At 34.8% G+C, this 25,405-nt stretch overlaps 1 protein-coding gene across 1 annotated transcript in view; it reads left to right on the top strand.

Moving 5' to 3' along the window:
* NCBP1 (nuclear cap binding protein subunit 1) overlaps window positions 1–25,405 on the top strand; it is a 51,413-nt gene that overhangs the window by 176 nt on the left and 25,832 nt on the right. Inside the window, exons 2-8 of the mRNA XM_007498029.3 lie at window positions 10,109–10,194; window positions 12,319–12,419; window positions 12,760–12,916; window positions 17,152–17,259; window positions 17,725–17,846; window positions 19,641–19,710; window positions 24,946–25,161. Coding sequence (XP_007498091.1) covers window positions 10,109–10,194; window positions 12,319–12,419; window positions 12,760–12,916; window positions 17,152–17,259; window positions 17,725–17,846; window positions 19,641–19,710; window positions 24,946–25,161 — 860 coding nt within the window. The remainder of the gene's footprint in view (window positions 1–10,108; window positions 10,195–12,318; window positions 12,420–12,759; window positions 12,917–17,151; window positions 17,260–17,724; window positions 17,847–19,640; window positions 19,711–24,945; window positions 25,162–25,405) is intronic.

The following is a 25,405-nucleotide window of genomic DNA, read 5'->3' as shown; positions in this document are numbered from 1 at the left end:
ACTGGGGCGGGCAGCTTGGAGCACCGTGCCTGGAGCTAGGTAGGGACGCACGGATCGAGCTCCCGGGATTCCGGCGCTGCATCTGGCGCATAGTAGGAACTTCCTAGATAGCTGGTGGTTCAGTGGGTAGAGCGGTGGGCCTGGAGTCAGGGAGACCTGGGTTCCAATGCGGCCTCGGACACTTTCTAGCTGTGACGTAGAGCAGCAAATAAGTCACTGAACCTCCGCATGCCTCAGTTTCTACATATGTAAAATGAGGAAAATAATAGCATCTACCTCCCAGGATTATTATGAGCATCAAATGCAACATGTAAAGCACTTTGTAAACCTTAAAGTGCATTGTTAACCGTAGCTGTTATTAAATAAGTGTTAGTTGACCTGAGGACCCAATAGAGATCATCACCCTTTATAACCTCCTACTACGGGTTACCGGAACCTTTACATCCGATGATGTGGCTTTGGGAACACATTTCATTTTTAAATTGCTTTTCTCCCTTGTATTATTCTTTATTCTTTTTGTTAATGTTATTTAAGAAAGTCGGGCAATTCTTTTTCGAAGAGCTTTACCCAAAGAACTTTGAAACTGACTTGCTTCAGGTAACATTATTAATTTAGGTACTTTTTGTTAGACCATAGCTACTTAACCTTTGTGTATGTGTATCATTTTTTTTTTGAGTCCCTTCTCAGAATAATGTCTTTATGAAGTAAGATTACCAAAGAAACTAAGTATTTGAAAAAAATGATCAAAATATTAAAAAAAAAAGTTCACCGACTCTAGCTTTAAGAGCCCCTACTACAGACAGAACTGTCTTTCTTCAGGGATATTCTCTTGTGGCCACTTAGCAGTGATGGGCACAAGTTCACTGTGTGGTGGTTATACTGACCACACTCTTTAAACTTGATTGTGTAGTCTTATTGATAGTCTCAGGAGGGAAAGCTAGAGGCCTGTAAGGACAAGGTACCAAGTGATTCTTCATGGTGGGATTTGAAATTCATGTTCAGGGAAACTTGTTTACTATGTTATGGGAACTTGTTGAAGCTGCAGTAAGAACTAGTCAGCAGATATCAGAAGTTTCTCATAAAAATATAGAAATATTAGAAAGTTTTATAGACATCATAATTTAAATCTAACAACAAACGTTTATTCTAACCTATGTGGTTTGAAGTATAGTAGTACTATTTTAGAAGAGACTAATGTTTTACATTTCATTTAGCAAGGTTCAGTTTGAAAGAGCCAATAACTGGAATCTTGAGTACCTGAGTTAAAATTCTCCCTAGGATGCTAAAGTGTCACAACTTCTCTGGACCTTTGCCTTACTCTGTAAAGTTAGGTGATTGTACTGAGGCCCCTACCTGTTCTTATTCTGTGAGTCTTTGATTATTAAAGCTTGTTTTGTATCAGAGAGTCTGCTGTGGAGTAAATAAAAAACTGGTGTCAGGGTCTGGAAAGACTTGAGTTCAAGTCTTTTGATGTGTAACTGCCCCTAGGCAACTTTTTAAGATTTTTAAGTGGCTGAAACAATTATCTGTAAGCTTTGTTGGAGGTTTACTTTTTGGAGCCTGCTTACAGGGATGAAATCTTAGGTTTGGATTGGATAGATGCTAGCCATTGTGCTGGGTTCTAGAGATAAGAAATGTGATAGTCTGCCCTACAGTTTACAGCCTTTATTGTGGTATCTTTCTCACTGTAATGTTCTGGAAGAAGCATTCTTTTCACCTAAGAAGTTGACAGTAAATCCATGTAATATTTTTATTCATTTGAGTTAGCGACCTTGTCAGAATGAGCAAATTTGGAGGTGTTCTGTGAACTGTTCTATGTATTTACATCAAAATCAAAGGCACTGTCAGTGAAGGCCATATTATTATTAGCTCATAATATTAAAGAGAAGAGAATTTTAATATAGTCCCAGAGATGAGGATGAGCTTGGGTAAATGTCTCCATTGGACATGAATAAAATGAGTAAAGATTTTTTTTACTACAACTTGATTTTTCTGGCTGCAACAACAGATTGAAACTGGGCCACTAAAGTTTGGAGAGAGTTTAATCTGTATTAGTGGGTGGAGAGAAGGAAGGTCATTTATCAATTGAAACCATAGATCTGCCTAAATATGTTCTACAGCTTCTACAAGTAGCTAAATACACTACATGTGTGTTTTTAAACATGTATGTATATATCTGACATACATAGTAATTAAATAACATTGACATGAAGGTAGCCATTATTTTAGTCTCTATAAGGAACTTAAAAATTTTTTATCCCCTTTTTCAAGTTGATATTTATATTATCCTTTTTAAAAAGGAGATTCTGACACAGATTTGAACATGAACAAAAAATATGTCTGAGTTATCCTTGAAGGATAGAGACTGCCCCACTTTTGTCTTTGCATGCATTGAGCCTCAGATATAGGTGGGATTAAGGCTATTATAAGCATAATGAAAAAAGTTCAGTAGCAGAGGTTTAGGTTGTAATAGAATATATTTGAGGGAAAGGTGAAAGGGTTAAAGTTCATGGTCAGAAAATTGAAGAACAGGAACATATAATAGTTGTACTTGGATCATATTCCTCTTTTCTGCTAAATCGATCCTAAATAGATTGCATTCACCTTGAGTTAAATGCTTTTTGAATTTATAGCTAAAGTTCCACTTGACAAAATGTTCTTTATGTCATTTCAGTTAGTGTGATAAAGAGTGTAATTTGTTTCAAACAGATGATGACTGGTTTTGTTAAAGTTTTACACAGTAAAAGGCACTTTAAATTAATATTTCTCTTTTTCTTGCAACTCTAGTTTTCTCTTAGATTTTCATTTATATCCTGGTAAATATGACTCATGGTAAACTTTGTTAAGAACTGTTACAAGATGTATTAGTAGGATTCTTATGTAGAGAACCTTTACATTGTAACACTTCTTATTAATCAAGTTATTGCTTTCAGAACTAGCACCACTTCCTTGTGTTCTTAAAATGTATCATCTCTAACATCTCCAAACTTAGTTCTTAAAATATTTTGATACTTCTCTCTGCCTCAACCCTAGCCTACAGTATTCCTTGCTTCCTTTCCCCAACTAGGTTTTCATTCACTTAGAATCTATACTAGGTTTATCCTATCTTTCCTCTCTATGAATCCTATAATCTATACTGGCCTTTTTGTTGTTCTATATACATGATACTTCTTCTGTTATTATACTAGATGTCTCCCTTGCCTTTTAGAATCCCTAGTCCTCTTCAGACTCAGTTTAAGTGCCATTTTGTGTAAGGCTATTCCGAAACACCTACTCCCTCATCATCATTTATCTGTTTTGTATGTGCTTTGTAGCCTGAGCTCGACTCATTCTGGTCTGGTGCTTTATTTTCAAAATGAGAACAAAATTAAACACTTGGCACATAATTAATAAAAGGGGTTTTACCCAGCCATACTAGAAAATGGATATCCAGCAGGGGGACAGTATTGATTCACTTGGATGTAATTTCCTTGCCTCTGATTTAGCCATGCTTTTCTCTAGATCCAGAACTTGAGTGAGGAGGGGCTAACTCCTTATATTTTGGTTTATTGCAATAAGGGCACCAAGAAACTACAAAAATGGGTCTGTAACCAATTAGGTCTTAAGTTTGGTTTCAAAACCTTTTAAAGAAAATTTGCTTATATGGCAAATATTCCGTGTATAGGTACTCCTTGAGGGCAAAGACTTATAAGTCTTCTCTTAGGTTCTAGCATAGTACATGATACATAGGTGTTTAATATTTGTTGATTTAGGGTTAGGGTTGAACATGAGTCTGAGGTGTCATTGTAATATCACATCCATGATGTGATCCTTTATGTTTGTAATTTCTGTACATATGATCATGAGCCTTTTTCGTGAGTATATCTGATCCTGTAAGTTTGTTCAAAGAAAAACCACTTTGTAGCATTTTGCTTTTTTCTGTAAAAAGTCCGAAGAGGCTTACTTTATGCCCTGATATTCAGCAAAGATTTTTTTTCTGTACATCAGAGTGGAATGCTTTATTTCATTAATTAGACATCTGGATAATGACTTAGGGAAGCTACCTGTAGGGGAAGAGAGCGCATAGGCAGGTGAGAGGGAGAGAACATAGTGTGAGTTGTTCAACATCATAGCATTTTAGAGATGACCCTGGAATATAGCTAGAATTTTTATAACAGCATTTTAAAATTTACTGTGTTTTGTATATCTTATCTTATTTTGTTTGCTCCTTAGAACAACCCTGGGAGGAAAGTGCTGTTATTATCCTAATTTACAGATGAGGAAACTGAGTCACAGAGAGGCCAAGTGACATTCCCAGGTTCACACTTCTAATAAATAACAGAAACAGGGCTTCAAATTAGATTTAACTCACTTTTAAGTCCCCCACTGTGTCTACTGTGAGAGTTTAGTATCATCCTTATAAGTGATCTACTTTAAAATTTACTTTAGATTATACATGATTGGGGAAAATAATTTAGCTAATACTCTGCATGCATTGTTGTAATTGGAGAATTATGTTCTCCAAGTCCTCCACATCCACATGAGTACATATAATTAATTTCTGTTTAGAGAGAGCCTCTGTGCAGAAAAATAAGGGCTAGAAAAAACTGAGTTTTACTCCTCTAGCTAAGATAATTGCCTGAAGCAAGCAACTGAACTCCTATATATCTATTCCAGCAAAAAAAAAAAAAAACCTAAATGTAACACCAGTCCAAATAATAATAAAGAAATCCAGTGAGAAACTACAATAAGTGATTTCATCCTTCCGACAACTACATAAAAAATAAGTCAGCAGCTATTTGGAAAGGGTCTGCCAGAAAATGAAGCACTAATAAATGCAAAGAAGAAAGAAATCTCTCAGCATGATCAGAAACAGCCAGAAGTACCTGTGATTTTCATGGTTTGGTACCAAAAGAGGCCCCATGAGAAAGGCCTCAGGTGGTCTGTCGCAGTGTGGACCTTGGAGTGACCAGGAGAGACTGTCGCCAGTGACTAGTCTCAGCATGGGATACCCCAGACCCAAAGAAGTCAGTGTCTATAACATTCTGTCCTGAGACTCCATAGAGGGACCTGAAATTCCATCATTCTAAATCTCAAAGATTTAGGTCAGAACCAGAGCTGACCATCCTACCCAAAAACACAGCAAAGGCCATGTCTGGCCTTGGGCACAAAATTCCAATTCTGGGACTAAGGCTAGAGATGAGAATAAGCAGGAGAAAAAAATAATTACTGTAAAGAGTAGCTTTTCTAGTTTAAGATACCAAAAAATCCAACCTAGAAGATATATTGACAGCACAACTGTAAACAGAAACTCAAAAAAAAGAAAAATGGATTTTCCACAAGGACTATACATGGAAGAAATGAAGCAAAAGATTAAAATAAAAATTCTGATAAATATAATTTGGTAGAATAAAGAGCTTACAACAAATGGTGGTAAACATAGTAAACGATTCTCCTAAAATTAGAGCAGACCAACCACAAATCAGTGACTGACTGGCAGCAAAAAAAAAAAATATTGAAACACACAAAAAAAATTGGATAAATAGAAGACAGTGTTTGCCTTCTGCTGTGAAAACCTCTTAGGATAGAACATTTAATAATCCTTAAACTCATTGAAAATCATGATGGGGGTTTAAGAGGAAACCTGAATACTATATTTCAAGAGGTTATGAATGAAAAATGCCCAGGTTTAGTATAATTGGAAAGCAGAGTGCAAATAGAAAAGAAAACAAAAAAGAAAAGTTTTAGGAAGGGCTTCTTCTAGGGGAGAAGTAGTATTTCTGGTTGCTTACAGACCAGAACATGGGTCGGGAGAGTAGTGACCACAGTTCTCCTTAGTTAATACCATTTTGAATGAACTGAAAATCTTCATATCCCCATGCTATCTCTGAAAATAGCATCCAAAAAAGCCTAAAGCTTGAGACAGTGCCCCCCTAGACTGAAGGATAAGAAATCAACTTTAACATAAAATTGAAAGTTGAGAAATAAGCTGAGGAAGTGAGCAAACAAAAAAGAACCTGATAACGGGTAGTTACTATATTATAAATCCAGAAGAAGACACTGAAATACAGCTACATGTAAAGCTGTGAATTGTGGAAATGTGAATTGATCTGAGGCCCAAAAAGAATTCCTAGAAAAAGCTCCAAAAGGATTTTAACAGTCAAATAAGATAGGTAGAAGAAAAATTGGGAAAAGAAATGAGACTGATTCAGTACAATTATGAAGAGTCAACAGCTTCATAAAGAAAACACTGACGAAAATGTCATTTTTTAAAAAACAGAATTGGCTAAATGGTAAAAGAGGCACAAAAATTCATTGAAGAAAAGAATTTTTTAAAAAGTAGGATCTGCCAAATTGGATAAAGAAATACAAAAGCCCACTGAAGAAAATTATTCATCGAAATTTAGGATTAGGCCAGTGGGAGCTAACAACTCCAGGAGGCATCAAGAAACAGTCAAAACAAAATCAAGATTGAAAAAAATAGAAGTGTGTGCCATCTTTTTAGGGGGGAAAAACTGACCAGGAAAATGGATCCAAGAGAGATAATTAAAGAACTTGAGGACTGCCTGAAAGCCATGGTCAAAAAAAAAAAAAAAGAACCTAGTTATGATATTTCAGGAAATTATCAAAGAATACTGCCATGATATCCTAGAACTAAAGGGTAAAATAGAATACAACAATCAAATTCCTTTTAAAATACAAGTAAGTGTGTTCCTCCTACACAATGATGAACAAAAACAGAGGAAAATAATGACCAATTACTATAATGCATATTGATACAAAATTTTTAAATAAAATACTAGCAAGGAGATTATAACATATATCACAAAGATCCTACACTGTGATTAGGTGGAATTTATACAAGGAGTGTGGGGCTGTGAGAAAATAAATGTCGCCCTTTACAGATGATATGATGGTATAGTTAGGGAATCAACTAAAAAACTAATTGAAATAATTAAAAACTTCAGCAGAGTTACAAGGTATAAAATAAACCCACATAAATCATCAGCATTTTTATAGATTACTCACAAAGTCCACAGCAAGAGATAGAGAAATACCATTCAAAATAACTGGAGACAATATAAAATCTTAATCTGCTAAAATAAGCCTAGGAACTATATAAACACAATGACAAAATACTTCACCCCAATAAAGTTATATTTAAACAACTGGAATAATATTAATTGCTTATGAGCAGGCTGAGCTAACTAAAAAGTTAGTTGAAACTCAGTAATTTTAGAAAAGTAACAGGATGTAAATCATCATTATTTGTTTATATATTACTTTAAGAAGAGATAGAAAGAGTTACTCCATTTAAAATAACCACAGATAGAATGCTTCAACTGGGTTTTTGGGAACCCCAAGTTTGCGCATATTCCTTGGGAAAATACTTTAAGAGGAGTCCCAGACTGACTATTTCAGACTGTTAAAGTACTTAATGATCCTAGTTTCTCCCATTGTATCACAGTCCTCTCCCAGAATTTCTGGTTGAATGTATGATTTGTATGATTTTGATAAAATAATACTGTGTTGTAAGAAATGAGCTGATTGATTTTTTTAAAAACTTGGAAAGAATTATGAGATGAGTGAAATGAGTAGAACCAAGTGAACATTATATGCTCCTACAGATTTAATAATTGAAGAAAAACTTGTGAATCTTCACCTGTAGAGAATGAACTGAAAAATGGAAACACAAAAGACGTAATCGAAAAAACTGCTAGGAAAACTAGATGTCGATTTGGCAGAACTAGGTATAAATCAACATCTCACACTGTATATCAAGATAAGGTCAAAAGGTCAAAAAATTCATAAGCAAATCAGGAGAGCATGGACTATTTACCTATCAAATCTATGGATAAGGTAAGAATTTGTGACCAAATGAGATTAGAGTATTTACAGGAAGTAAAATGGATAATTTTGATCACTTAAAAAATTTTTTTTACACAAACACAATATAGGGTTAGAAGGAAAGCAGAAAATGGAGGGAGGTGAGTTTTATAGCAAGTTTCTCAGGTAAAGGCCTTATTTTTTCAACTATATAGAGAATTGAGTTAAATCTATAAAAATACAAGACTTTCCCCCAATTGATAAATGATCTAAGGATATGAACAAGCAGTTTTCAGTTAAAGCAATAAAAGCTTTCTATAGTCATGTTAAAAAATGATCTAAGTTAATATCGATTAGGGAATTTCAAATTAAAACAACTCTGAGGTACCATTTCTTACCTATCAAATTGGCTAATATGACAGAAAAAAAATGGCAAATGGTGGCAACCATATAGAAAAATTGGGACATTAATTCACTTTGGAGTTCTGAACTGATCCAACCATTCTAGAAAACTGTGTATACCCTTTGACTTAGCAATTCCACCACTAAATCTTTATCACAATTCCACCACTAAATCTTTATCACAAAGAAATTTTAGGGGAAGGGGAAAAAAAAGAAAAGGACCTATATGTAAAAATATTCACCACAGCTCTTTTTGCAGTTGCAAAGAATTGGAAATTGAGGGGATGCCCATCAGTTGGGTAATGACTGAAGAAGTTTTGCTGAAATACTGTTGTGCTACAAGAAATGACAAGAAAGCTGGTTTTAGAAGAACCAGGAAAGACTTATGGATTGATGCAAAGTGAAATGAGCAAAACATCAGAAAATATTCATTATACACAATGACAGCAATATTGTATGATGATCAACTGTGAATGACTTAGCTATTCTCAGGCATACAATCGTCTAAAACAATTCTGTATAACACTTGTTGAAAAATATGATTCGTCTTCAAAAGAAGAACTAAGGGAGTCTGAAAGCAGATCAAATCATAATTTTTTAGAAACTTTTCCTTGATTTTTGATGGGTAGGGGAGTATTTCTTTTGCAACATGACTAATATGGAAATACTTTTTTTATGGTTGTATGTGTATAATTTATATCAAATTGCTTGCCCTCTCAAGGACAGTGAGGGGAGAAAGAAAGGGATAGAAATTGCAACTTAAAATTTTTTTTAATGTTAAAAATTGTTTTTACATGTAATTGAAAAAGATAAATTAAAAGAAAGTTGTTTAAAAAGTCATTGAAACTTTAAATACAGAGAACAGAAATTCAAAATGAAGTACAGATAAGCAGGACAGTTAAAAAAACAACATACCACAAAATCCTTACCTAATGATTTAGAATTGATATTGATCCTAAGACAGAAGAGGTAGTAAGGGCTTGGGAATTGAGTTTAAGTGATTTGCTCCGAGTCACACATCTAGGATGTGTCTGAGGCCAGTTTGAACCCCAGTTCTCTGAACTCCAGTCTTCGCTCAGCAACCTAGCTGCCCCAGTGAAGACAGTTTTGTAAGTTACATGTTGAATATATTATTTTTTAAGGAAGTTAAGTGGAATAGATATTTCATATATAATCCTCTATGTTCTAATTTTTATGTGTAAATGCTTACTCTTTGGTTTTAAGAATAAAATAATAAAGAACAACTGTTACATATGAACATACAACAGTTAGTTCCTTGATCCTACTGAAGATTTTCATTATTAATATAGAATTACCTTAAATAGTATTACAAGATCACCAACAATGTTTATATACTTGGATTGGAGATAATCAACCAGTATTTGTATTTTATTCATTGTAACATAGTTTGTTGACAGATGATAGAATTGGAGTAACTAAAAGCTGGGTGGTTGGAATGAAATGTGAATCAGTGCAACATAGCTATGGGCTAATGGAATTTTGAAATGGTACCTGAAGGATAGATATGGCTTGTAAAACTTAAGAATTTGATTTTTTTTTTTTTAAGTAAGACTTCCAGCAAATTAAGTAAGGACACACCATTACTAAGTTTTGCAGTCAGATTAGTTGTAGGTGATATGAGACTACATTTTCATCTTTCTAGCTTTGCTGAAAAGAGTAATCACTGGTAGCAGTATTATCTTAAAAGATGAAATTTAATGATATTAACTAAAATAAGTCAGAAACCATTTTGGCCATTATTTTTCAGAGTCAAGGAAGAGTTATGGCTAGCTAGAACATCAGAAAAGAGGCATCAATTTAAAATTATAAAATGTTCTTTTTTTTAATAGACAACTCATGTAACTCACTAACCTTAATTTTCTTCACATTATTGAAACAGAACAACCCCACAAAAGGAAGAAGACCTTGCAGTCAATTGAAATTGAAGACCGAATAGAATCTCTAATATGCAGAGTAGGAGAAAAGGTATGAACTATCAAGGATAAATACGACATTAGATATCAAGGCTTTTGTAGTGACTGTATATTGAATAATCTCAGTCTTTTTTTTTTTAATCCTTACCTTCTCTCTTGGAATCAATCCCGTGTTTTGGTTCCAAGGCAGAAGAGCTATAAGGGCTAGGCAATGGAGGTCAAGTGACTTGCCTAGGGTCACACAGCTGGGAAGTGTCTGAGGCCAGATTTGAACCTAAGACCTCCTGTCTCTAGGCCTGGCTCTCAATCCACTGAGCTACACAACTATCCCCTAATCTCAGTTTTAAGAGCTTGATCGTTAAATACTTGCATTTCTTAGATAAAACTGTTCTAGCGTCATATATTTTTAAAGTAAATTTTTACTGTTAAGCAGCGTGTTTTTGTAAAGATTGTTTAACTTGCCTGCACATAAAAAAGAGTTAATAACATTCATTGTTTTTGTTTTTAGTTAAAAAACATTGATACTGTGTTCAGAACACTGTATAAAGTATTTATAGATACAAAGCTATAGTACCGGTCATTACAAAATTTATAATCTAGTAGGGGAGATATGACATACACAAATAAATAATAATAATTTAAATTGTATGCTGTATAATATCAGTAAGAGAATAGAATATGGTAAAAATCATAAGAGATAAAAAATACACTAAAGCAAGCAAAGCTTCACCAAAGAAGGGCTTTGGTACAGGGCTATAAAGGGCGGATAGGGAGGGTTTCAACTAGCACATGTGGATTAGAGGAAGGGTAACCTATAGGAAATGTCATGAATGAAGGAATGAAGGAAAAATAAATAGTCCAATTTAGCTGGGACATAACATCTATGGAGAAGAATTTGAGAGAAGACTGGAAAAGTTGGGAGGCACCAGATTGTCAAGTACCTTGAATTCTGAGTAAGAGTTTCAGCTTAATTCCATAGACAGTCAAGAACCATTGAAGAGTATTGATCACCAAAGAGCATGATCAGATTTTTCTTTTGGTAGTGGTATGAAGAATAATTAAAAATGAGAAAAAAAAAGTCAGGTAATGTTAGGTGTCTTTTGTAATATTTGAGACTAGTAGTGGGACATTTGAAGCAGAAAGGATGAAATGGATGTGAAGGTAATTATCTAGAGGTAAATATAAGTAATCAAGAATAAAGAACTTAGGATAACAAGTTTTGAATGTAGTATAATGGACAGTTAAGAAAGTCAGTTAAATCTCATCTAAAGTTAATACTACTAGCAGATTTCCAAGCCAAGAAGGCTTCCTGGTCTGCCAGTTTATTGTTTTTCTGCACTTCATTCTACTGCCTCTCCTTTATTATTGTCTATGGTTCCATCAGTTCATACCTTGCTAAGGAGCATTTATTCTGCACAAATTCTGTCATGACTCTCTACTTTGAAAATTGTTTTATGGTTATTGTGAAGAAAATTAACATTGATTTGCTAAAGAATGGGGAGGGGGGGGGAGAAGAGGTGCTTAAAATGACCATACCCTTTGACCCAGATGATCTAGATTGTTAAAAAGAAAGCCTCCGTATATTCCCAACTATTTATAGTAATACTTGTTGTAGTAGCCAAGAACTGGAGACAAAGTAGATGCCCATAAGCTGGAGGATATGCCTAAATAAGCTATGGTACATAAATGTAATAGGATATTATTGTGCTATAAAAAAATGACAAATACAGTAAATTCAAAGAAGCATGAGAAGACTTGTACAAATTGATACAAAGTGAAGTAGAAGCAGGAAAACATACAACAGCTATAACAATGAAATGAAAATAATGATAGCAACAAAAGAGTTGAAACTGAATGCTATGAAATTACAATGATCAAGTTTCATTCAAAAGAAGAGATATAAGATGGCATCTTCTTTCTTTAGAGAGGTGGGTGATTATGGGTATGGAACAATGCAGATGATGTCAGACTTTGTCAATATGTTTATTTTTCTGTATTGATTTTTTTTCCTTTGTTTTAAGAAGAAGACTTTCTGGGAGAGGAAAGAAATGGGATATATTGTAAATGTTGTTAATATAAAAATAAATGATAGCAATGAGTATTTTCCAAAGTGAATTTATCCCTGAAGGATAATGCCAATTTTCCTTAACATAAGTTTAATTTGTTTTACCCTTAGAGTACTTTCTCATTGGAAAGCAACCTAGAAGGTTTAGCTGGAGTTCTGGAGGCTGATCTTCCCAATTACAAGAGCAAGATCCTAAGAATTCTTTGTACAGTGTATGTATGCAGAGGATGTGTGGTTTTGAATAATATTTTACCTAACCATGAAAATGTTTTCAAGCACATTTCTAATTAGTACACTTTAAAAAGTAAACTTTTTTTAAAAAGTAAACTTTTAAATTAGTAAACTTTCTATGATGGTTTAGTTGTAAAAATGAGGAGCATATTTTGTTAAAAACATATTAAAATCATAACATTTTTAAGTATGAAGTTAAAAACCCTAATAAACCAAGTTATTTCAGTAAATTTCTTTTCAAAGAATTTTTTTTAAATCCTTAGGATCCTTATATTTTAAGTATATCAAATCATGATGATCATATCTTTGGTTTTATCTCAGTGCACGTCTGTTTCCTTTGAAATTGACGGTTTACACAACATTAGTTGGGCTTCTTAATGCTCGAAATTACAACTTTGGTGGGGAATTTGTGGAAGCCATGATTCGTCAACTTAAAGAATCTTTGAAAGCAAACAACTATGATGAAGCTGTGATTTTGGTAAGTCTGGTTTTGTTTTGTTTAGATTTAATGTTTTTCAGTGTTTTTGGTGGGAGCAAGGCTAAGAAATTTCTTTTCACTTATGATCTTTCATTTCATATTAAACTTCACATTTGCCAGGGGTAAATATTTTCTTTTATAGTTGTAGTGGATAGCTTTCTCCTGGAAGTATTACTTCAGGTCACTAAACAAATTCAGAACCTTCTCTTTTTATTTAAATTTTTTTTTTCCTCAATTACATGAAAAAAGTTTTTTAACCTTCATTTTTTAAAAGTTTGAGCCAAATTCTCATATCTTTTTCCTTCCCCCATCCTTGAGACAGCATGCATTCTAATATAGATTTTACATGTGTAATTGTCTAAAACATCTTTCTACATAAATCCTTTTATAAAAGGGAACTTGGACAAACAAAAGATAAGTTAAGGAATAAAGTGAGATATAATATATCTTTGTCTGCATTCAAATTCCCATCGGCTCCTCCTCTGGAGGCAGATGCATTTTTTCATCAGGAGCCCTTGAGGATTATTTTGGCTCACTGTATTGCTTGGAATAGTTAAGTCATTTATAAGTGTTCATCATATAATATTTCCGTTACTGTGTACAATGTTCTCCTCGTTCTGCTCACTTCATTTTGCATCAGTTCATGTAGATCTTTCCAGACTTTTCTTAAATCATCCTCATTTCTTATAGCATATACCACAGTTTGTTTAGCCATTTGCCAGTTGATGGACATCTCAATTTCCAGTTCTTTGTCACCATAAAAAGAGTTGCCATAAATATTTTTAAACAAACAGGTCCTTTTCCCTTTTTAAAAATCTCTTTGGAATACAGACCTAGTAGTGAGGTTGCTGGGTCAAAGAGTATTATATAGAATTTTAAAAGTTATTTGAATGTAGATCCAAATCATTCTTCAGAATGGTTGGATCAGTCCACACCTCTATCAGTAGTACAGTAGTGTCCCAATTTTGCCACATCCTCTTCAGCATTTATTATTTTCCTTTTCTGTCATAATAGCTAATTTGATAGGTGTGCCATGTACCACAGGGTTGTTTTAATTTGCATTTTTCTGATGATTTAGAGCATTTTTTCATGTAATTATATATAGCCTTGATTTCTCCATCTGAAAACATCCTCTTCATATCCTTGGGCCATTTAGCAATTGGGGAATGATTTGTATTCTAAAAAATTTGGCTTTATATAATTGAGAAGTGAATCTTTTAAATAGATGCTTACTATAAATATTTTTTCCCAGCTTTCTCCTTTTTTTCCTAATCTTGGTGGCATTGGTTTTGTTTGTGTTAAACCTTTTTAGTTTAATATAATCAAACTTATCCACTTTACATACTATAATGCTATCTCTTGTTTGGTCATAAATTCTTCCCTTATCCATAAATTTGACAGGACTATTCAGTGCTCATTTGATTTGCTAAAAATAGTATCTTTTATATCCACATGATTATGTGTCCATTTTGACCTTATCTTCCAGTTTTCCCAACAGTTGTCAAATAATGATTTCTTGTCCCAGAAGCTTGGATCTTTGGGTTTATCAAATACTAAATAACTGTGCTCATTTGCTACTATGTATTGTGTAGCTAATCTCTTCCACTGATCTACCACTATTTCTTAGACAGTTTTGGTAATTGCTTTGTAATACAATTTTGAGATCTAATACTCCTAAGAACCTTCTCTTAAAAAGTAGTTAACATTTCAAAGGAATTGTAGAGAAGAGATTCTTCCTTATGTATGGAACTTTTCTTCATTGATCATTGAATAAAATGTACTTGGAAAATATTGCAAGCCTGTACTTTTCCTAATGTTGCAGATAACAATCTGTCCACTTCCTCTCGTTCTATATGTCTTTGATACATAGATTTAGAGGTGGAAAGAACTTTTGATGTCCATTTAGTCCACCACCACCATTTTACGGATGAGGAAACTTAGACTCAGTGTGTTTAAGTAATATGGCCTAGGTTACATAGATGGTAAATGGGACAGGTCTACTTTACATTTGAGTCTCAAATCCAGTTCTCTTTCTGCTTCCTCATACTATCATTTGGCCTTCCTCCAAAGATTGTGCATCTAACATGCTGGACCACTGTTGTTTTTTAAATTTATTTTTACATGACTTTCTAATGTGTTCCAGTTTATCCTTTTTTTTCTCCTCACCTCAATTGAACCCCCCAAAATACTTAATAAATGTGCCATGATTGAAAATGTATGTCTCTCTGTTTTAAGTTCATCATTGGCAGGAGCTGAGTGATGTTATTTATCTTTAGTGTTCTGGACTTGTGATCAGAGTTCTAAAGTCTTTTAAAATTATTTTTCTCTCTAATGTTATCAGTGTATAAATTGTTTTCTTATGCTCACTTTGCTTTCCATAGGTTCATTGATGTCTTACCAATTTCCCTTGAAACTGTCCATTTCATTGTTTCTTATGAAACAATAGTATTCCATTACATTCAGATATCATAGCTTGTTTAGACTGGACATTCCCTTTTAGAAGATACATCCTTGGTTTCTAGTTTTGGGCCACCTTGAAAAGAATTGCTATTGATGTTTTTATGCATATTGGTACTTTCGATCTCATGGAGTTTATGCCTGGTAGTATTATTATAGCTGGACCAAAGAATAGGCACAGTTTAATAACTTTGGAAATTTTTTTGAACTTCCAGATTGTGTTCCAGACTCACTCTGCCTCTTTTCTTGCAGTCCTCCAATAACTGTCATTTTCCTCTTTCCCAGTCTTATGACTGTGTGGTGGAGTCTGAAAGTTGCTTTAGTTTGTTTGCATTTCTCTAATTTGGAGCATTTTTTTCATGATTGCTAATACTTTATATTTCCTACTTTCAAAACTGCCTGTTCGTATTCTTTGACCATTAATCTATTGGGGAATGGTTCTTAGTCTTATGAATTTGGATCACCTCCATTTATATCTTGGATATAAAAACCTTTATCAGAAAAACCTTGATAAAAAGATTTTTTCCCCCAGTTACTTTCTGATTTTTACTATATTAACTTTGAGTATACCAGAACTTTTAAATTTTATATAATTAAGAATTATTTATTTCATCTTGTGAAATCCTTTCTGTCACTTAATCATGAACTCTTCCCCTATTTATATTTCTGTAAAATTATTTTCTTCTTTTCTCCTCTAATTTGTTTATGATGTGATTTTTTTTTTAACATCTAGGTCATGTATCCATTTAATCTGTCTTGTTTTATTGTATATGTTGGTCTAAAACTATTTTTTCTGAACTGCTTATAGTTTCTCCAGGAGATTCTGTCAAATAGTGAGATTTTTCTCTCAGTAAATGGTGTCTTTGGGTTCATCAGATTCTCTACTACTGTGTGTGTTTGCTTGTTGTATAAAGAAACTTTAACCAGAATGATTAGTGCTCTGTAATTCCGTTTGAGATGTTATAATGATAGTCTTCCCCTTCCCATTTTTTCTTCATTATTACACTTGATATTCTTTACCTTTTGTTTCATGATATGAACTTCATTATTATTTTTCCTAACTCTATAAAATATTACTTTTGTAATCTGGTACAGAAATTCCTATGAACATCTCAATAGATAGATTAATAAATATTTCAGAACTTCTGTAATTATTTTGAATGGAATTAAATTTTTATAGCTCTTCCTGCCTGGTTTTGTTTGGTTGCTGATGTTATATGTGGATTTATTTATTGTACAATTTTTTTAAGTACATTACATAACTTGCAAAGAATAAACATTTTTTTGCAAATTACTTGATGTACTTAGAAAACCCGTCAACTAAAAAGAAAATTTAAACAGTATGTTCAGCATAATTATAGAATTTTTCCCTTTCTTATCTTTATTGCTACAGATAGCATTTCTAGCATCAATTTAAATAGTAATGCACCTTGGCATCGCCTTGCTGATCTTATTGGGAAGGTTTCAAGCCTTTCTCCTTTACTTACAATATTTGATCTTCAATTTAGATAGATTTCATATACTAAAGTAAGAACAGATGTTTTATATTTTATAGGGTTTTTAATAGGTGATTTTGTCAAAAGCCTTTTCAGTACCTGTTGATATAATCATATACTTTTTATAAAATTAACAACATGACTTGTTATATTTATAGTTTTATTTATATTGAACCTACTGTGTATTCTTAGTATAAACACAATGTGGCCATAGTGTATAATATTTCTAATATATTGCTGTAGAATATTTGCTTACATATGTGTGTATATTTTATCTGACAGGTTCATTTTTTATCAGATCTTGTGAATTGTCATGTAATAGCTGCCCCATCAATGGTAGCCATGTTTGAAAATTTTGTAAGTGTAACTCAGGAAGAAGACGTTCCTCAGGTAAGAGACATTATACTTTGACATTATAAAACTCTTTTCTTACAACAAACCATAGTAGTGTGGTGGGGAAAGTGTGGAATTAGAATAATAATGGGATGAACATTTGTAATGTGCTGAGGTTTTCTCCTATATTTTAATTACTGAATATCATGTTACACTTCTCTTTTCTTATTTTTGTACTTGTTACTTCCTCTTAAGTATAGTGGTAGCTCCTTGAGGGCAATAACTGTTGTGTTGTCTTTGTGTCCCTACCACATGACACATAAGAAATACTTATTGAAATGAATTGAAGTTGAGAAAACTATGCATATTAGAATCTTGATTGAAGTGAAATAGAACATGCACAACTGGTGTTTCTGAAGATCCTCTGGATTGGCCACATTACCTTCTTGGGATTCTTTTAAGAGAAAAATTAAAAAGAGGTTTTAGTAGCACATAATAAAACACTTTTTTTTAAAACTGCAGGTACGACGTGATTGGTATGTGTTTGCATTTCTGTCATCTTTGCCCTGGGTTGGAAAGGAGTTGTATGAAAAAAAAGATGCAGAGATGGATCGTATTTTTTCCACTGTTGAAAGCTATCTTAAGTAAGTATACAACCAACACTAGTCTTTCTTGTTAAGGGGAAAGGTTTAGTTTTTTGATTGTTGGATGTTTTTTTGGTGTGTGTGTGTGTGTGTGTGTGTGTGTGTGTGTGTGTGTGTGTGTGTGTGTGTGTGTGTATGGTTTCCATGTCTTAATACACTACTATTTTAATTTAGCATCTTTTAATTTTGCAATTTGTTTGGTTTTTCAGAAGTAAGGATTCAGTTTGTTTATTTGTTTGTTTATTTTAAGCCCTTACCTTCCATCTTAGAATCAATACTGGGTATTGGGTCTATGGCAGAAGAGTGGTAAGAGCTAGGTATTAGGGATTAAGTGACTTTTGTCCAGGGTCACACAGCAAGGAAGTGTCTGAGGCCAGATTTGAACCCAGGACATCCTGTCTCTGGACCTGACTCTCAATCCACTGAGCCACCCAGCTGCCCTTAAGGATTCAGTTTAAAATGTTTATCTCTTAGGAGTTCTGTCCCTAAACAAGATGTTCATGCTCTCATGATACCTTTACATTTATAGCATATTGTACATTTATTTGTTGCACATTTTCAAATTCTCTGTTAAAGTTTGGCCAAGGGACAACTAGGTGACTTTAGTTGATAGAGAGCTAGGCTTGGAGATGGGAGATTCTGGGTTCAGATACTTATTAGCTGTGTGCAGATATTCCTTTTTTTTTTAATCTGACAAATAATCTTATCAATTTTTCTTCATGACACTTACTTTAGCAAAAATTGGACTAGTTGCCCCTGCCTCAAAATCAGGGAGGAAAAGAAGCATGTAAAATAGACCAAGAACTGCCTTCTCACTCATTTTGGAAGTGCCTTACTAACATGAAAATTGTAACTTTTCACTAAAATACTGATTATCTAATGGGATTATTACATGAAGAAAATATATGGTCTTATAGAGATATAATATAGTGAATACAAGCTGAAATTGCTTAATTAGATTATCTTTTACAGCATTCTGATCTTTCTCTTAGGATAGGGAGTAGGGAGGAGATATTAAGAACTAGAGAAATAGGAATGCCCTATAAGGTTCCTCTGAGCTCTCTTCAACCATGTAATAAATAGTATGCTGAATATCAACTGTGTATAAGACATTTCAATGAGTTGTAAAGATAAATAAGATGTAGTCTAAGAACACTGGATGAACCTCAGTATGAACCCATAACCTCACTATTCAGGGATCCTCTGGCTAATGACAAGTTTTCTATTCCTATAGATACTAGTAGCTGGGATAGAGTAGATAGATGCTTAGAACTAACTTGATTTTAGACAGGAGTAAGCTTGGCCCAGAATTGTACAGAAAAATGGTTGTGGAGAAATGTATATTTTGTTTTCCTCTCAGCACCATCTCTCCCAAAGTGTTTGGTCTAAGCCATATAAAAGTTATAGTAGCCTATTGTTTATGAAGCTGTTTAATTGCCAGGAAGAGAAATAGCAATTATATTGAACCTTCAGTTGGTTTAAGATTTAGCTTTTATTTTATTTAATTTTGGCATTTAATTCTTTGTGGAGCTAGTTGCCATACAGCATGATTGCAAATGATTGGTGATATCATGAAGATGTTCTTAAATTGTCTGGATTTTCTGTACTAGTGGGCATGGGTAAATTGTAATAGTCACTCTACCTTTTACCAAGATGTGGTTAGTCTACTGAAATAAGGTATTAGAAGAAACACAAGATTTTTGTGGAAGATTATGTTTCTTTATTGATACTTAAGGCACATACCTTAAATGGATTAATTTTTAATAATTATCCATTTTTCATTTGTATTTTTAGAAGACGTCAAAAAACTCATGTTCCATTGTTACAAGTATGGACTGCTGATAAACCACATCCACAAGAAGAGGTAAATTTAATTTCAATCACTTTTTTTAAACTCTAATAAAGCTAGGAAATGTCTAAGGCCATATTTGAACCTGGGTCTTCTGACTCCAGGCCTACCTCTCTATCCACTGTACTACTTAACTGCCCATTCATTCAATTTTTAATAAAATATAGCTTAGAACCACACATTCCAAAATATAGTGGCAAAGTACTACCCACTAGAGTTATTTTTTTTAACCCTTACCTTCTGTCTTAGAACCAATATTATGTATTGGTTCCAAGGCAGAAGAATGGTAGGGGCTAAGCAATGGGGGTTAAGTGACTTGCCCAGGGTCACAAGCTAGGAAGTGTCTGAGGCCAAATTTGAGCCTAGGATCTCTTGTCTCTAGGCCTGGCTCAATCCACTGAGCCACCCAGCTGTCCCCCACACTAGAATTATTGCAACCAATTGTTCCTAATTCTTGTTTTTAATTTTTATAATCAACTCTTGCACAATACACACACACAGAATTAAGTATTAACTTTGTGTTTTGAAAAAAAGTGCAATGTAACAATTCAAGATTTTGTTCTAATGGCAGCCTTGCGCCTTAATGGCAATGTTACCTTTGGCAAAGTACTGAAGCTTTGAACCATTTGTAAAAATGAAGGGATAAGAGTAGATGATCTCTTTATATCCCTTCCAATTGGGGTACTCTGAGAGGCAGAGTCAAGATGGCGACATAGAGGCACCAAACGTTCAGACCTCTGAAAACCCTTCCTTACCCATTACAAACTAAATGCTCCTCGGGGACTGAAAATCAAACCTAACAACAAGACAGAGCCAAAGAACCCTCCTGCTGGACTCAATCCAAAGGTATGCCCCCCTCCCCCCCAAAAGCTGGAATTTGAGAACACTCTGGTTTAAGGGGAAGGAAGAAGGAAGGTCCCGGGACCCCTCCCCCACCTAGAGCACTAAGCCTTTAGCAGCAGCTGGAAGCTCTGGGTAGGCAAAGGCACTGGTCTGGAGGGAGTTCCTTGCGGGAAAAGCTGTGTCAGGCCCAGAGCGTCCAACACAGGCAGTGGGGAAGCAGATAGAGAAGAAATGCAGAGTGGGCAGCAGTGGAGATACTCCATATTGCCCCCATACCCCTTCCAGAAGTTTTTGGCCTCAAGGCACATCCAGCAACCCACCTGGACTTAATCCCATCCAAACCTTCAGAGAGCAGGGAAGCTCAAGCTCCAGAACCCCTCCCCCACAGACTGCTGGACTTAATCCCATCAAATCCTCCAGAGGGCAGGGAAGTTCAAACTCCCAACACCCCCCCCCCCCCAACTGCACTGAGAGATTTACTGACAAAACTTGGGGGTGAAGGCAGAAAGAAAAGCCCCAAACCACAAAAAAATGAGAGGAGCAAGAGCATAGACAACTAAAGGGAGTAAAGAAGGGGTAAATACGAGCAAACAACAGGAAAAAAAAAAGAAATTACAGTCGACAGCTTCTATACAGGCAATGAACAAAGAGCAAATGGAACAGAGAAGGATGAGGAAACACCAAGCAAAAAAACCCAGTGAATTGGATACAGGCTCTGGAAGAACTCAAAACACAATTAAGAGAAGCTGAAGACAACTGGGAAAAGAACTTAAAAACTTTTAAGTCATCTGGAAACAGAAGCACTTGAACTAAAACAAGAAAATAGTGTCTTGAAAGCCAAAATCAACCAGCTTGAAAATGAGGCAAAGGAGATGAAAGATGGGGCAAAGAGGATGAAAGATGACATCCAAAGAAAATCAGACCAGAAGGAGAAGGATGACCAAAAAGCCAGGGATGAAATCCAGTCTTTAAGAACCAGAATACAACAACTAGAATCAAGTGACTTCACAAGAAAGCAGGACACTATAAAACAAAATCAAAAGAATGAAAAAATTGAGGAAAATATGAAGCATCTCATTCACAAAACAGAAGACTTAGAAAATCGTTCTAGGAGAGACAACTTAAGAACCATTGGTCTACTAGAAGACCATGACAAAAGAAAAAGCCTGGACATCATACTACAGGAAATTATCCAAGAAAACTGTCCCGATATTCTAGAACGAGGGAAAAGTGGAGATTGAAAGAATCTACAGATCACCTCCTGTACTTAATCCCCAACTGACAATACTCAGGAATGTTATAGCCAAATTCAAGAACTATCAGACCAAGGAAAAAATATTACAAGTTGCTAAAAAGAAGTCATTCAGATACCATGGAACCACAGTGAGGATAACACAGGATCTGGCTGCATCTGCACTGAAGTATTGAAAAGCATGGAATGTAATATTCTGGAAAGCAAGGGAACTAGGTCTACAACCAAGAATCAATTACCCAGCAAAACTGACTATATTCTTTTTTTTTTTAATTTTTCCTTCTTCCTCTTTTTTTTAAAATATATTTTATTTGATCATTTCCAAGCATTATTCGTTAAAGACATAGATCATTTTCTTTTCCTCCCCCCCCCCCACCCCCCATAGCCGACGCGTAAGTCCACTGGGCATTAGATGTTTTCTTGATTTGAACCCATTGCTTTGTTGATAGTATTTGCATTAGAGTGTTCATTTAGAGTCTATCCTCTGTCATGTCCCCTCAACCTCTGTATTCAGGCAGTTGCTTTTTCTCGGTGTTTCCACTCCCAAAGTTTATCCTTTGCTTATGAATGGTGTTTTTTTCTCCTGGGTCCCTGCAAGTTGTTCAGGGACATTACACCACCACCAATGGAGAAGTCCATTACGTTCGATGATACCACAGTGTGTTTGTCTCTGTGTACAATGTTCTCCTGGTTCTGCTCCTCTCGCTCTGCATCACTTCCTGAAGGTTGTTCCAGTCTCCATGGAACTTCTCCACTTTATTATTCCTTTTAGCACAATAGTACTCCATCACCAACATATACCACAGTTTGTTCAGCCATTCCCCAATTGATGGGCATCCCCTCGTTTTCCAAAAACTGACTATATTCTTACAGGGGGAAGTATGGTCATTTAACAAAATAGAAGAATTCCAAGCATTTGTAAAGAAAAGACCAAACCTAATTGGGGTACTCTTTGGCATGGTATATTAGATAGAATGCTGACCTGGATCTCATTTTGAATCCTGCTTCTTATTCTATTTTCTCATTTATTAAATGGGAATCATGATGCCTTTTGGCCTTCTCAAGATTCTTATAAAACTTAAGATTATATAGTATATGATTGGATAATTAGATTAAAATTAGATGATAAAAATTAGTTAAGGTATAGAGGAGTTACAGTTTTTTGACAGTGGAGAGTTTCCAGAAAGCCTGGGAAGACCCTCCTACCCCCAAGCCAAGTGACATAAGTTTGCTTTACATGAGACTTCTCAAAGGCTGTTTATATAGCATAGGCTCTGCCAGGTCTATGAAACTGATACGGCTTCAAAGTATGAGCCAGGTGATAGACCACAGTTAGATCTTGCCATCTCTTTGCATCTCTGACTATTTTAGAGCTAGAAAAGATCTCAGGCTCCTTCCATTCAACTTCTCATTTACATAGGAGGAAGTTCTTGCTTCACATTATTTATTCATGAACAAATACTTAATTAGTCATCAATAGAGACTTTGATGTGGACAGGTAGCTGTTTGTAGCCAAACCTGTAGTAAAATCTTGCTGTGGTGATTCTTAGTTTAGTGTACATTAATATAATCCATCTGACTCACTAATGGAATGTTTCACTTTTGCCCCATATATTCTCACTAAGGCAAACCAGTTTCCTTCTTACCAATAGATGTCCTGTCTAATTTCACCTCCAAAGATTTTCATTTTATTCTTCTCCACTGCTTTAGTTTACTTTCATTGAGACAAGGCCTTGAGGCAACTTAGTGGTTAGTAAAAATAGACCTGGCTTTGTATTTGGGAGACCTCTGAATTTAAGACTCAGCTGTGGGGGGCAGCTGGGTAGCTCAGTGAATTGAGAGCCAGGCCTAGAGATGGGAGGTCCTAGGTTCAAGTCTGATCTCAGACATTTCCCAGCTGTGTGACCCTGGGCATGTCACTTAACCCCCATTGCCTACCCATTGCCACTCTTCTGCCTTGGAACCAATACATAGGATTACTTCCAAGAGGGAAGGAAAAGGTTTAAAAAAAAAGTAAGACTCAGCTGTGTTGTAGCAGAACAGCCTTGGGCAAGTCAACTTCTCTGGTCTCCAGCTTCCTTATAAAATGAGTTCTAGATCTGTTTTGCTTCTCTTGCAAGTTTAGGGCAAGGGTAAAATAAGATATTATATTAATAATATATTTTAGGGGCTGCTAGATAGCACAGTGGTAGAGCACTAGGCCTGCAGTTGGGAAAACCTGGGTTCAGATGTGACCTAAGACTTCCTAGCTGATTGACCTTAGGCAAATCAGGTAATTTCAATTGCCTGGCACTTGTAGCTCTTCTGTCTTAGATTTGATATTAAGACAGAAGATACGGGTTTTAAAAACAAAAAATACATAGTATAGTACCTTATGAACTGTAAGACACTATAGAAATATGATGCTTTCTGTTATTATTCATTCCCAACTCTTGCTTCTTTCATGGTAAATTTTAAAATAGTTTGCCTTATAGTTTTCTAAATGTTTCAAATCGGCCTTTTTTGTTTCTGAAAGAATCTGTGAAATCTGTGAAAGCTTCTTCAGTGCTTTGTTCTGCATCTGTATACTCCTTTAGTGTCCAGTCCAGTTGTAGAGATAGACATATACCTCTTTATGCAATTGAAATAAATATTTTGCTGTCTAACAATGTGTAAGAGAATTTGCATTATAATTTAGATTTCAGTTAGTGAAACTTTTATTTTGGTATAACTATTAAAATTGAGCCAAATATAAGAAATAAATCTTATAAAAGCCATATTATCAAAACATGTTCATTATAGTCCTGGCATTAATTTTTTGAAAATGAATTTTTGTTATCTTTTGGGGTTTAAAATTTATGCATTTTTTAACATCTCCAAAGTTTTGCCTATTATCCATCTTCCTCTCTGCTCCCAGAGAGCCATCCCATATTAAAAATAACATTTTTCAAAGAAAATCAAAACTTATTAATCACTTGAAGATGTCAAAAAAATATGTGCAGTATACCATACTCATGGACCTTCCACCTCTTGAAAGGAGTGGGGCAAGATGTGTTCTCATATCTCTGTTCTTTGTAATTTTGCAGTATTCATTTTGATTGTTCTGTAGTAGTTCTCTTCATTTATATTGCTGTAATCATCAGGAGTTAACTTTTAAATTATCTTTCTATCTTAAGTATTTAGACTGCCTTTGGGCCCAGATTCAGAAGTTAAAAAAAGATCGCTGGCAGGAACGGCACATCTTGAGACCATACCTTGCTTTTGACAGCATCCTCTGTGAAGCCCTGCAGCACAATCTGCCTCCTTTTACACCACCACCTCACACGGAGGACTCTGTGTACCCAATGCCGAGGGTCATCTTTAGGATGTTTGATTACACAGATGATCCCGAGGTATGTGATAGAGCAGTCACATCACTTTTCTACTTGAGTTCTGTGTAAAGTTCTCTCTGTACTTTTAGAAAGAACAGTTCTGTATATTTTATAGCAGTCTATCCATCAATGAAAGGAATGTGGCCTAGTTGATAGAATGCCTCAAAATTGGAAAGAGCTACCTACATCTTATCATTAAAAAATCATCCATTTCCATTGTTGTTGGCCATTACTTTTCTTTATTTTAGCCTCTGTCAAGTTCTTA

The sequence above is a fragment of the Monodelphis domestica genome, chromosome 7 (genome assembly GCF_027887165.1).
Source record: "Monodelphis domestica isolate mMonDom1 chromosome 7, mMonDom1.pri, whole genome shotgun sequence".
Lineage (NCBI taxonomy): Eukaryota > Metazoa > Chordata > Mammalia > Didelphimorphia > Didelphidae > Monodelphis > Monodelphis domestica.
This window is presented reverse-complemented; position numbering and strand designations above follow the sequence as displayed.